This window comes from Marmota monax, unplaced genomic scaffold, assembly GCF_021218885.2.
Source record: "Marmota monax isolate L192 unplaced genomic scaffold, Marmota_monax_Labrador192_F-V1.1 WCK01_AAM20220418_F8-fsc00055, whole genome shotgun sequence".
Lineage (NCBI taxonomy): Eukaryota > Metazoa > Chordata > Mammalia > Rodentia > Sciuridae > Marmota > Marmota monax.
Genome location: NW_026695205.1, coordinates 4,948,077 through 4,963,007, shown reverse-complemented (window position 1 = coordinate 4,963,007; position 14,931 = coordinate 4,948,077). Strand labels below are relative to the sequence as shown.

Genomic DNA, 14,931 nt, shown 5'->3' with positions numbered 1-14,931 from the left:
TAAAATATAGTAACAGTCAAAATTAAAAGTTTTTAGGATATAACAGAGATGACAAAATGGTAAAGCATGCCATTGAAGCAATTGCTGTTAAAATCAGGATAAAGAAACACAGGGATAATGACTGGAAAGGGGCACACAGGGAGCTTCAGGGGAATTGGCAGCATTCTCTTAGCCTTGGTGATGATTGTCTAAGTCCTTCAAAATTATTTGTTTTTCCTTCATAATCAATTATCCATTAAAGTGTATATTTAACTTTTATGCATTTTTTGTATGTTATATTTAAAATTTTAAAAGATTTAAAAATTATAAAGTCTTTTTTTTTAAAGTATTTAATATAACTCCCCACAAAGACATCTTCGGGCTAAGATTTAACTAATAAATGTAAGAACTGAGAAGCAGAGCTACTTTCTAGTTTTCCTGAAAATCAAGATTCCATGAGGGGCTGGGGTTGTAGCTTAGTGGTAAAGTGTCTGCCTATCACGTGTGAGGCACTAGGTTTGAGCCTCAGCACTGCATAAAAATAAATAAATAAATAAAGGTATTGTGTCCATCTACAACTAAAATATATAGGGTCCAATGGCCCAAGATAGAAGTTTCCAGATATCTTTATATATAAGTAGAAGCATTTGTGAGATTTTGTTATTCAGGACTCTTTCTGGTGCAAGGGACAGAACCCTAACTCAAGGTAGGTTAAATTAAAAGGATATTTATCTCCTCATAACTGGAAAATCTAGGACAGAGATGATTTTGACATGATAGGAATCTGGAGTTCCTATTTTATTGTTAGGCGTCTGGGTTTGCGTCTCTGCTCTTGTTCAATTTTCTTGCAGTGGTCTGCATGGGTAGACCATGAAGTGGACACCATGCTATAGCCTGGCCTGGCTTCATACCCTCTAAGTTTTGTGACTTCATTTAAAAGGGGCCATCTTTTGCTCTACCAAAACCAAAACCAAACCAAACAAAAATGACTTCCTTCTCTTTTCCCCTGGAAGGCTCCAGTTGGCCTGGTTTGGAGCATGTGCTCTTCCTGATTCAGTTATTCAGTCCAGAGGGATGGGGTTCTCTGATTGGCAATGTCCAGGTCTTTTGTCTACCTCAGTGTTGACAGAGAACTGGATCAGCCCTACTGAGACTTGGAATGGTTTTTATGCAGGACAAGTGATGCAAACACCATCTGATTGGGAGCTGGGTCGGACACAATCACATCATCTTGGGTGGTGTCTCCACTGTAGGAATTTTACTGTATTTTTAAATAAGTAAATAAGTTCTTCTATACTTCTGAATCACTTTTCCTTATAATCCAGGAGGATGCATTCATTTTTCTGTTCTGAGTTAATTCTCATACTGAGTGCTTTTGAGCCACTTCCCAACATCTTCCCTGTGTATCCTATGATATATATTCAAGACTCTTTTACCTTAAAAAAAAAAATGTCTCCTAATCCTCCTGTTTCACTGCTATCTTGTCCCCTCTGCCCTTTCAAAACTGAACTCCTTCAAAGGATATATTTTTTTAATATTTATGTAGTTGGATACAACACTTTATTTCACTGGTTTATTTTTGTACGTGGTGCTGAGGATCGAACCCAGGGTCCCGCACGTGCGGGGCGAGAGCTCTACCGCTGAGCCACAACCTCAGCCCCTCTTCAAAGGATATTAAAAAGCACAATTGTGAATTTGAATTGTGGCTTAATACCTTTCAAGTTATATGACCTTGGGCAAGATTCCTAAACTGAGCTTCAGTTTCTTCATTTATAAAATGGAAATAATATTATTATCTTTCATTATGAGTATTGAGTACCTTATTTTATAAGTATAAAGAAAGAGCTTTATTTTATAGTTGGCACAAATCCAAGCTTTACTTAATAGATCTGTAGTTATTGGCAAATCACACAACTTATCTGAAGCTCACTAGACTTATATTTAAAATATAAAAATAGATGGGCACAATGTCACATGCCTGTGATCACACCAACACAAAGGTCGAGGCAGGAGGAGGGCAAGTTTGAGACCAGCCTCAGCAATATAGCACTTCACTGCCTCAAAATAAAAACAAAAAAGGGGCCTGGGGATATAGCTCAAAGGTAGAGCACCCTGGGTTTAATTCCTAGAACCATGAAAATAAATAAATAAAATAATCGATTATATAAGTAAAATATTTTAATACAAATAATACCAACTCTGGAGGACTTTTTGAGAATCAAATAGTGATTCATGTGTCTAATAATGTTAGCTGCTGCTACTACTTCTCAAATTAGTAATTATCTGCCCAACATTTTTTCGTTGGCTTCACATCCTATTAATTGAAATTGATAACACACAGGAAACTAATATATTATACAATATTTTATGGCTAATAAATAGACATTCAATTTCAATGTATTTTAGCACCTATTTGATTTAAAGGGAAAATAAATGGGTAGCAGTGTTCAGTACAATGAAGTCTTCAGAACAATGAAGACTCATGAGTTTATGACTTTGAAAAGAGTCACTAGCATCTATCTTTGTTTAAGAAAATTTAGAAAATCAGTAGATTGAATGTTCATTGTCTTAATAGAAAAAGGTGGATTGTTCCAAGAAGATCTGAAGATAATGCAGATAAGAAACAGTTTTATCCAAAATGGAGATTATTTTTAATTATCAAAATAGAATCTTACTTCAGAAAAATATCTTGATGTATATGACATCACTTGAGTCTTAAAAGACCTTTGAAGGACTTAGAACTGCTTTGCTTTATGCACTGTTTCATCATGGAGCGAACCGTGAAGCTTGGACTGTCTCCACTGGTACAGGTGGCAGGTTACTTCCATTGGTGCAGGCGGCAGGTCATTGTAAACACTTGTTTCCAAATGGTGGTTGCATCCTGCTTGATTCTCAGATATGCATGGGAAGCAGGTATTTCGTTCTGTATTTCACAGAGCCATTGATAATAGTTTATTACCATAAATTACAAGAGGTTAGTGTTTGTCCCCTCCTTTTCCCAATTAAACAAGCTTCATTTCATGACAAAGTTCCTGTACCCAGCAAAAATGTGTAGTCAATATTAAAGACCCACTGTGTTCCCATATCTTAATATTTTATTTAAAAATACTTTTTTCAATTATTTATTTTTATTGTATTTTAGACTAATAACATACCAATGATAGATTGTCTTATTTAATAAAACCTTAATCCATGTAATAGGTTAAATAATCATTTTAATATCTTGCTTTTTTTTTTTTTAAATAGGCAGATACTACAATACTACCCATAAACTGCATGTAATAAGGTGAGGTTTGTTAGCACAGCCAGGTATTAAGTCTCGGATCTTGATTGATATACTTTGTGCTGATTTATGGATAACAAACCTTGATGGCCAGTATAAAATATAGATGATGCATTTCCTTATGTTTTGCATTTTTAATAATATTACAAGAAATCAAGTGCTACTATGGTTGTGTTTAGCTACTCTTTACTTCCAGCTCTCACACCAATTTTTTTCCTTCTACATTTTTGTTAGCCTTCTTGGAAGTTACCAACATGTGGTATGCCTTCATTGCTAAAGTCTGATGTACTTAGATTTGCTGAAGTCATCTCAAACAGATATTTAACATTGATCTTCATTGAAGGCTCTATGTTAAGGTCTGTGAGGAGTAGGGGATGTATGAAGTCCAGAGGTTAGATGCACCCAAATAGCTATAGTGCATATAACAAAAGGTTTGGAGATTCTGAGAGAGCAAAAATCTCATCAGGTTAAAGGAAAATAAGAAAGACCTATGATCTAAGTGCCTCTTATGATCAACCTTAAAAGATGGGTCGGATCTCAGTGGCAGAACTGTGTTATACAGAAGACTCTCGCCCAATCTCCACCCTGAGCTCCTATGTCTTAACTACAAGGGGAATCTGGAAAGTGCAGCTGGTCACTGGGGAGGGTGGGAGGAGAGGGCATTCCTCCCAGCAACACATAAGAAAAGCAGTCACTTCTGTGAAAGAGCACATTTTGCTGCTTCCTTTCAGTGAATCATTTTAACAGTAGAAAGGTCTTATGGTAGAAATTTACTTTTGTAATTTGTGAATAGGGAAAATTTTTACCCATTCTTTTATTTATTCTTTGAGTCCTATTATGAAGAGCACTGTGGTAGCTGTTGATGTATTAAGACGTAGTCCCTGTTTTCAAGGAGGGAAAGAGAAGGGAAGTTTACATTTTATGATCACCAACAGTGTTCATATTATCTTTCACGAGTGTTTCATGTAATATTTACTGTATTTCTATGACACATGTATTATTACTTCTAAGTTTTTAAAACTAAAAATATTCAGAGATTACCTGCTTAAGGTCACCCAGCTAATAACAGAAACTTATCTGGGAGGAATTCTCATCTGTTAATGTGACTTCAGAGTCCTGCGTTTCCACTGCAGCCTCTTCTCTATATTCACCATGTGCTGCTGGACAACTTTTATTTTTTTTCTTTTTTGATGCTGTGTATTCAATCCAAAGCCTCGTGTACAGAAAGCTCTCTATTTGGGCAACCTTTCTTAGAGAGATGGCTGAATGTAGGTACTTATAGATTACACATCTTACTAAACCAAAATGTTTATACCCGTCTTTTCCTATGACCTGTTCTCCATATGGAGGCTAAGTGAGCCCCTGCTTAAAAACTCTGTAGTGATTTTCCATTGCATTTAGAATATAGTCCTAGCTTTTCATTGTGGTCTGTGTCCAACCATTCAGGAGCCAGATCATTCCAGCTCATGTTAAGTTTTCAGGAATTTTGTGAAACAGTTGTTAAACACAGCTATTGTTAAAAAATCAGAGTGCTTTCCTAGCATGCATGAGTCACTGGGTTCGATTCTCATCACCACATATAGATAAGTAAATAAAGTAAATGTTCATCAACAATTAATAAAAATTTTAAAAATCGAGTGGTATAATGTTACAAACTCATATTAAAAACAAAAAGTGTTGAATACTCCAATCTCATTGCTTCCTAATTATTTTACAATTCTTTACTGTTACCTATGTGCCCTTGAGACATGTCTCAAGGGCACATAGGAAACAGTAAAGAGTTGTAAAATAGTGTCTGATGGCACACTGCTGCATTGCGGCTGTATGTCACCTCCAACTCCAGCCCAGGTGTTTTTGAGTATTCTGTGAGTTATGAACAATAGTCAAACAAGGCTAAAGCTACAGCAGGACCCCTGTTGCACAACTTGTCATTGCAATTATTAGTATTCTATTTATTTGCATTGGCAAAGCCAATAATTTATTACTGTCAATAATTTTTTCAGTAACCACCAATAAGTGAATATTGTTTAATATTTCTAAAATGTTTTCATATTACACACATCTTAGGTTACATACTATCACAAATTGAGGCTCAGTGGTCAATCTCTGATACTACCATACCACAGCACTGTGGTAAAACATGCATTCATATCTTCAAAAGGAAAATGCACACTATGTGAATTTCCTTTTTTCTTTGCAGCATAAATGTCAACCAGAATCTGATGTTGAGCCATATTTTGTACATTTTAAGATGCTTGTTTTCATTTTTAAATTATTTTGTACTTTTGCTCAATTTTGTATGCTTACCCTGATGCCGCTGCTGCTGCTAATGAATATATTTATCAGAGGAGAGATACCACAGGAAGCTGAAGTAGACATGCTAAACAGATCCCATTAATCTTTAAACTAGAAAGGAAAAGTTGCATTTCTACTTTCCAAAGGATTCTACCCATTTCCCATTAATTTCTCATTTTGGTAGCAATTTTTTTTTTATCTTCACAGTGGTTAATTTTAGTCCATTTTATGAGATAATATCTTTCTATAATTGCCTAGTATATTTGACTTTAGTCTTCAAAGAGTCTAAGGTGTTTCTACCTTAGCTGGACTGGTATTTTATAGTTTTAGTCTAGAATTTTCATGTGGCACTTTGTTCCAAAATTTAGAACTTGACCATAATGCTGAGATTAGACATAAATTGTAGTAACTTCCAGGACTTTTATCTCTCCCACATATATGCAAGAAAATATGGGGTATGTGTGTGTGTGTGTGTGTGTGTGTATACATACATACATATGATTATTACTCAGTTTTAAAGAAGAATGAAATTATGGCATTTGCTTTGTCAGTAAATAGATGGAACTAGATACTTTCATGCTAAGCAAAATAAGCCAGTCCCAAAAAACTAAAGGCCAAACATTCTCTCTGATATGTGGATGCTAACACACAATAAGGAGGGGGGGGGAAGATTAGAAGTTCATTGGATTAGACAAAGGGGAATGAAGGGGAAGGATGGGGATTGGGAATAGGAAAGACAGTAGAGGAAATCAGACATAACTTTCCTGTGATCACATATGAATATACAACCAGTGTGACTCCTCATCATGGACAACCACAAGAAGGGGATCCTAATTAGGATAAGTTACACTCTGTGTGTGTATAATATGTCAAAACACACTCTACTGTCATTATTGTCTGAAAAGAACAAATTTAAAATATGAAAAAATAGACAATGGGCTGGGATTGTCAATACTCACAGTTTTTCTTTTTTTAGGTATCAAGTCAAACTTTTAAATGGTTTTATTTTTGAAGGACATTCATTGAATGTTTTCCATTTGAGGAAAGGGGAGGTAGAAGAGAGAGGATATGAAGTTTAAGCTCCTTTTCTGAAAGCAGGCAGAATTTGTGTCCATTTGTCATCTCCCTGTGATTATTCTGAGTAATTTACCTGATGTGGCCCATACTGGCCATTCCTCTGCTGGTACTCTGACTGTGCTGATGTCTTCCACACACCCCTGCTCCTCTCCTGACCTGACCAGGCAGAGCAGCCTGCTCATTCATCTGGGAAGAGACCCAGTACCATCCCCTCTGGGCTTCCAGAGCCTTGCACTGTGCTTGCAGACCATCTCTTCAGTGGCTCCATAGGAAAACAAAAGGGGAGTGAAACCTTTTATTTGTTTGATAGTTACCACATTGGAGGAAACAAACCATATCCCCTTTAGGTGATAAAGATAATCTGGTAATATTTACTTAATTGTCAAAGAGAGACTTAGAGTGAGTTTCTCTAGGGCTGGCTATCATTCTCTTACATGCAGCTTTTTATAGCCATTGAAATAGACATCTCAGAGGAAGATGTAGAAGCTTATTAGAATTTGGTGATAAGAGAATTATCATAGAGGTGCAAGTCGATGTCGCTTGAGACACAAATGACAGAATTGCTGAAGAAACAAAGAATACAGTATCCTTATATTCTAAATAAATAGAAGCTGAAAATGCTTCCTGACTTGAACAGCTAAGGTTAGAGACCAAAATTTTTGAAAAGGCCTCCAATAACTTGTAGACCAAAATAAATAAGCAAATATTTAGAGAATTGAAATGATAATATTGAAGTATATTTAATTGTAGAAAATTTTATTTCATTAAAGCACTTCATGATTTGTAAGTAGCAAGTAGAAGTAACTGTTTTGTATAGGAACTTAATAATAATTGCATTTCTAAGTAGATAAAGGAACTCTGTTCAGTTATTTAGGCATGATGTTAATCTAATCTACCAGTGAAAGAGATACAAAATATCATAACCTGTCAATTCCATTTTTTCAGGGTGACATTTAAAGTAGATGTTTACATATAGTTGATCCTAGGACATTGGGTAAATTAAACAGCTTTTCCTGTCTGCTTGGTGTAATTTCTAGAATATATAAGTCCCTTTCCATATTCTTTCAGCTTATTGAGAGATTTGTTCCTGTAACTTAAGACTTTTATTCTTTGTTCAGATTTAAAAAATTGAGAGGGCTAGTAATGTTTTATTGGTCATTGAAATCTCAATGATAGAAACTCATAAGATCTATCCTAAAAACTGATTCTTACAAAGAAAAATAGCAACAGAAGACGCTATAAGGACACTATCACACTATCCATCAAAATTTAAAATGCAGTCATGGTTTGACTGTTGAATCCCTCTTTGTGGAATAATCCTTGCCCTACCCCATCCCTCCATGTGTACAAATAATATATATACAAGGTTGTTTATTGCACTATTGGTGATAAAAATCAAATGAGGAACATCTCAAGCATTCATACAGGAAAGTGATTAACTCTGGCGTAGCCTCATAATTAAATACTACATAGCCATTTTTTAAAAATAAAGAGGCAGCTCTTTACATCCTGAGAAGGAAATGTTTCCAACTTATATTGTTAAGGGGGAAAAAGCAAGATGTATAACAACATATACAGAATGCTCTCTTTTTTATAGGAAAGGGGAAAAATAAAAAAAAACATACTTTTTTCATAAAACATTGGCAGGGTACTAGAGAAATTTTTAAGAGTAGTCATGAAGTTACGCAAAAGAAACAAGGGGGCAGATATGGAGGACTAGTATGTCACGGTAGTGTTTGGATTTTTCATTGTGACTGTATTATCTTTTTTAAAAAAAGATAACAATGACAGCATGATTAAAATTAAAAAAGGAGGGACTGGGGTTGTGGCTCAGTGGTAGAGTGCTTGCCTAGCATGTGGGAGGCACTGGGTTCTATCTCCAGCATCACATAAAATTAAACAAATCATGTCCATCTATAATTAAAAATATTTTAATTTTTTTTTAATTAACAAAGGAGACAGTTTATCTCAAGTGAAGAGGCTGGCAGCTTTAAACACAAAATTTGCCTTGTCACTCTGTAGAAGGCTGGCTGTGAAGGGCTTCATTCACTGTAGAACTTCAGTCATTCATGCAGAGGACTAACAGCATGAAGGAATTTTTTTGACATTCTGACAAATGGTACTCATTCACATTTTACCTGTATATATTTTCCTGTAGATGCCAGAGGAACAAGCTTTCTGTGTTTTGGTGAAAATCATGTATGACTATAATTTGCGAGACCTCTACAAAAACAACTTTGAAGATCTTCATTGCAAATTCTATCAGTTGGAAAGACTAATGCAGGTAAATAAAAATTAGGAACCTTTATCATTCAGATTTGTTATCAAAAAAGCCTAACGGTGTTGATGAGCAATGATCAGTTCTAAGAGTTTAGTGAAAACACTACTGAAAATGTAAATAGATTTGGTTTCTGACCAATATTTACATTGATCTTAATATCACAATGTATGTATTTAGCTACTTGACTATTTATAGTTTCATGTTTTAAATATTCAATTTTAATACACTTTGAAGTGAGACTATAGTGAGTTAATCCAGTAAGAAGAATGATGAATATTATTTGTAGAGAAATGAATATATTTGCCAAATAAAAAATTCTCCATACTAATTAGTACTACTACCATATTTGGATCTACAGAGGACACTTGGAAAAGACAGAAAGAAGTTTAATTTTCTTCCATATAATTTTTGTATCCCAAACATTGTTGTTGATGTGCCTCATAATATTTTTTATAAATGTATTTGTGTGAGAAACATTCTTTTATGTATATTAGATATTATAGAACAAAATGGTAAGCAGGGCAAAATTACTGATTAGAGTTGATAAATAGAGTTATTAGGTAGTTTTGAAATTCTGCTCGCAATTGGAAATCTTAAATTTTTAATGGATCTATTCAGCATATTTGTATGACTTTCTAAAGGAGGTGTTGGGAGCCCAGAAAAATGTGAAGGAATAAATGAATGGATTGATGCGTATGTGAGATAGTTGAGGAAGAAGAGTAGTAGTGGAATGTGAGAATAGAAGATGCTGGTAGATGTTCATTGTCATGACCTATCAGGAAATCCCCTGGTGTCTAAAAAGGACGATGAAGCCAGCTGGAGACTGAAAGTCTGGAAGATCAGGGGAGTAAGAGACTGAGAGTTTACAGGGAAGTAGGGAGCAACTTTATTGGGAAGAGTCAAAGACCTTACATATGAAGAAGAAATGGAGAGAAAACCTATCAAATGAGCCATAAGACCAATGGTGGATGAGTGTGGAGGGGGAACGATTCTGGTATCTAGTAACAATGGGCATTATAAAGAAATAAGTTCTTTTTTAAAGATTCAATTTTACTAAGTAAATATTGGGAGTTACTTACTATTTACCTTTGTTTCACAGAAGTTTCTATTTTTCAAAGGTTAGTATTACTGAGGGCTTTGAAAATAACATGAATATATATATAGTACTTGAAGAGCAAGTTTGTGATAGTATGAAGAAACTCAGCCTCTTTTATCTATTAGCACTTTTTACTTGTTAACTCTTGATGACCAATTGGAACCTTGGCATATTTGTTTTTCAGAGAGCATGTTATATAAAAATGCTTTATTTTGTTGTTGTGATCTCTTTATGAAAACAAAATGAACATGAATTTGTACATCCTTGCCTGTATTTTGGTTATTAAAATAGCTGATACTTTGTACTTGGTGTTTCATGATTTTGAAAAGCATTTGCTTGTTTAACTTGGGAAGAAATTAAAGCTAGCATAAAGGCATGTTTGGGAGATATTCAGCTTTATGTGTTACACTTTGCACAATTTCACTTTGCCATTTTTGATATTAAATATAAGTTTTTACTATGTGGTTATGCTTTTGAACTTCCCAAGTGCTCAAAAATACATAGAAATGACATTATAGACCCTAGATGATGTTGATATTAGATGGTATCCAAAGAGACGTGTTTCTTTTCTGACCAGCTAAGAGGTGCACCTTGAATGGGATGTTGTGATGTGACCCTGTGTTAAGATATTCTTAAGACTGTAGGTGTTTTGTCAGACCCAGCATTTCCCAAAAAATAAGAACACTCAACTGAGCAAGAGATGATCAGCTTTTTGTTTATAACAAGTCAATTATCTGTCATATGATCAATTCTGTTATCACTTCTATGTAGTTCCTTAAAATGCAACCAATGCTGGAATACAGTGAAATTGACCACAGAAATCTTGCTATAAACTGCACATGTGTCAGGAAGTAAAGCTTCTTCAGTGTTTCGCCTCCTAAGTTTTTCATTTTGACTTTTAGGAACAGCTCCCAGACCTGCACAGCCATTTTTGTGATCTGAACCTGGAGGCTCATATGTATGCATCCCAGTGGTTCCTCACTCTCTTTACTGCCAAGTTTCCGCTCTGTATGGTGTTCCACATCATTGACCTGCTGCTCTGTGAGGTAGGCTGAGCCCAGCTTTCATTCCCAAGCCAAAATAGAAACCTGTTTCTATTTAAAATGGTTACAGTATGATATAAATCCATATCCGATGACAAAAAAAAGCTCTATTGAAATATTTAGTAAAGATTTTTCTGTAATTTTATCATTTGTGCAGTATAAAAATAGTAAGGCATATACAGTTCCACAAAGGAAGGTGAGGTGGTTAAATTTTATATCATTAAATACATAATAAACCTATATCTGTGTAATAGTGTATTATCAACGTAACAGACTTTTAAAGTTAAATGAATTTTAAATCAGGTGTTTTAATATCAATGCAATTCTAATAGTAAATATAAGTGATATTTTTGCAGTAATTAATTCCTCTATTCATAAGATATATCTGTGTATGTGTTTGAGGCTCCTGCCAGATGATGAGAAAAGTTTTAGGTCATATAACTATGTCTTTATTTTTTGAAGTGTCGGGGATTAAACCCAGGGCCTTGTGCTTGTTAAGCACTTGTTCTATCACTAAGCTGTACCCTCGGCCCAGTTATACTTTTAAGCAGTAGAATAGTTCAGAACACAGTTTGCAAAATTACTTAGGTATTTGTTCGTTTATTTTATTATTTTTAGTTCCTTAGGTGGATATGATTATTTATTTATTTATTTATTTATTTTTTGTGGATGGTGCTGAGGTACTCTCTCCACCACTGAGCCCTCCAGCCCCACTTTACTCTTAAGAAATAAGTATTACACATTTTATATTTACCATCAAATGTTTGACAATTAGTATTATAGGCAAGTTACTGAGTGAGAAGTATGTGTTTCGTTTTTTATTTTTTTTATTTTTTAAAAAATCGAACTTTCAAACCAATGTTAGCTATTTACCTTCACAGAAACTTTTGGCCAATGTACACATGGACATAGATTTCATTCAGTCTAAAATATTTATATTAAGCTACTTATGTTCACAACTCAAAAGAATCACCCATTTTGTGTAGCTACATTTTTAAAATTCAGAAGTTCAATCAACATGTATAGTGTGTAATACATAAGCACTTCATTGTCTAGAAATCATGTAAACTAAATAATTACTCTTCATTTTATAATTAAATGAACCTGCCTGGTAAGAATATTACTAGTCAAATTCAAATCAAGTCCTCTACCTTTATTTATATATATATATATATATATATATATATATATGCGCGCGAGCACTCCACCTCTGAGCCACACACAACCCCAGCCCAGTCTTCAAGGTCTTTGTTTAGCACTTGTGTAGTACCTGCAAGTTGTTGAGCACGTTGTAAGCATGTAAGATTTTGACTCATTTGTAGCATCTTTGATAAACAAGAGAGCCCTGATGGGCTCTCAGAAGAGGTTCTTGAATCATAAATATGTAACAGCTAGGGAAGCTGATTGGTAACACATTAATTTCCCTATTCATTTTACTTACAAATTAGTATGTAAAATGCCATTCTAAATTTAACCTAAAGGAAGAATGCAGAATTGAAGCTAAAACCTATTCAGAGTCAACATGGTATCATCACAATTTACATGAAGCAAATTTAAGCATTTGTACTAAAAATGCTATTTGGCCTGTTTGTCCCAATTGGTGTGGTGATTAGTTCTGACTCACAAACTTTAGGGCAATATGCTTTAAAGGCAAAAACCATGTTTTTGGGTATTGTGAAAACTAATACTAAAAATTAGTCTTGATAAATAAGTCCTCGTGGACATTATTATATTGAGTTAAGGTTAGTATTCATGATGTTTTGTAAAAACAAGAAATTAGGAAGTATGGCATTGTAATAGTTTCTGCATTCTATATAGTATGAGCTTGCAAATATTTGTTATCATTGATTCATTTTTTTTCTGAGTTTATCTAATTTCATACTAGATTAGTTCTATGGTATTCATTATAGAAAAGGAAATGAAATTAATGTTCTTAATCATTCAGCTAAATTGGATTTTCCAATCACTTTTTGGTAGAGTGGTAATGCTGTGGTCTAGTTCACTGGAATGGTGACTTACTAAAGTTGTCTCTGCCTGGCACCTGTTCATGGTTCTTCTAGAACCTAGATTCAGAATTGCTCAGGGAATTTCATCTTGAAGGTACTTAAATTTCTAATTTCAGTTGCTAAGAAAATTAACAGAAAAGCAAACTAAATTCATAAGCCTTCCCATCACTTGTCAACTGTGATTCACAATCACAGTGGGAGAAGGATTTTAATGTTCATTAAAATTAATAAAAGCATCATAACTATTATTTTCCTTCCCCTTTAACCTGTTCTCTTAAGGAAGTTGCATAGCTTTCCAAAACATGGGGGTGGGTTTGTAATAACACCATCGTAATATCCAGGGAAATAACTGAGTGAAGTCAGTTTTCAAAATAAACTTTATTGGGAACAATGTTTTAGTATGCTCCAGGATGTTCGTTCTTTCCACTAACTTGTCTTTGTCAAGGGTTATTTTGCAAAGGAAATTTTGAATAAACTTTTACTTCCTGCCTGTGTTTTTTCTTTGCCCCTTTCCTTCTTTTAGTTAATAAAATATTTATATCACAAGCTATTCTTTCATATGTGATAGAATATTCTAAGAAATGGTAACATAGTCATAAATAGATTGTCCTTTAGATGTTTGTTTTGTCATATTTTCTCTCTTTAAGAAAACAACCAAATTTTGATGGTTTAAATCAATATTTAGTTGCAAATGGAAGGTTTTGAAATTCTCAAATGGAAAGGTGTTGATTTTTCAAAGTTTATCATTTTGACAAAAATTATTGTTCTGCAAAGCCTTTTACCCAAGGATTCTACTTAAAGTAAAAAGGAAAGACCTTGCCTTGGAGAATTCATTTCCAGAAGGTCTATTGTCATTGCGTGCTTTCCTACCTGCCTTATGTCCTTTTAAAGAGTTCTGTCATCCCCAGATTGAAAATATGAAGCTAATTTAGCAAGAAGGGAATAATTTTATAGATACTGACAATGCAGTCTCACTGAAAAAACCAAACAAACAAACAAATAAACAAAAAAAAAAAACAACAGCAACAACAACAAAAAAAAACCCTCCTAGTTATTAATAGCTTTACCTAAAATGTTTACTTAAACTGGAATATATTGCAACTAGGGCTAATTCCTAAGTTTGGTGGAAGAAGGATCACAAAAGAATTTGAAACTAGAGTTCAAAAATACATTCTCTTATATTAAGATGAATAGAACTCTCTGTAGATTGTCTTTTAGCCAGTAATTGAAATGAAAATCATTTTTTAAAAGTCTGTTTTATTGTCTGCCTATATTTGGAGAGATAAGAAAAAAGCTAAATGTGTTAACATTTAAAGTGTAAATGTTGTGATGTTAAACTATCAAGAATAAAAACACTGAACTTTTAAAAATAATTTATTGAAGTATAACAGAATAAAAATATATATATAAATAGTATAAAACTTGAGAGTTTTTCACAAAAATGTACATATTAAGGTAACCAGCAGTACCCACATCAAAAAAGTAGGAAGTCATCTCATGTCAGAAGCCCGCCTTCACTACCCCTTTTTAGTAACTACCTCTCTGAAGAAAGATCACTATTCTGACTATTAACACCATAGATCAGTTTTGCTTGTTGTTAAACTTTATGTACATGCAGTTTTGGAATATGTATGTTTTTCTGTTTTATTCCTCATGTTTGTGAGATTTATCCTTATTGTTGCATCTTCCCTTGGTTTATTTGTTCCATTGTGTGACTATTCTACAGTTTATCCATTCTTCCATTCTCTTGTTGACAGACATTTGAATCATTTACAGCTTAAGGCTGCTACCAACATTCTTGATCTTACTTTTGGTGAACATAGATGTGTATTTTTGTGGGTACCTGAGAGTGGAATTGCTGGATTGGGATG

At 34.0% G+C, this 14,931-nt stretch overlaps 1 protein-coding gene across 6 annotated transcripts in view; it reads left to right on the top strand.

Annotated features, from left to right (window-relative positions):
* Rabgap1l (RAB GTPase activating protein 1 like) overlaps nucleotides 1–14,931 on the top strand; it is a 616,206-nt gene that overhangs the window by 385,872 nt on the left and 215,403 nt on the right. For all 6 annotated transcript variants that reach the window (XM_046430137.2, XM_058574417.1, XM_046430139.2 and 3 more), the window contains 2 exons: nucleotides 8,793–8,918; nucleotides 10,914–11,057. In XM_046430137.2, coding sequence (XP_046286093.1) covers nucleotides 8,793–8,918; nucleotides 10,914–11,057 — 270 coding nt within the window. The remainder of the gene's footprint in view (nucleotides 1–8,792; nucleotides 8,919–10,913; nucleotides 11,058–14,931) is intronic.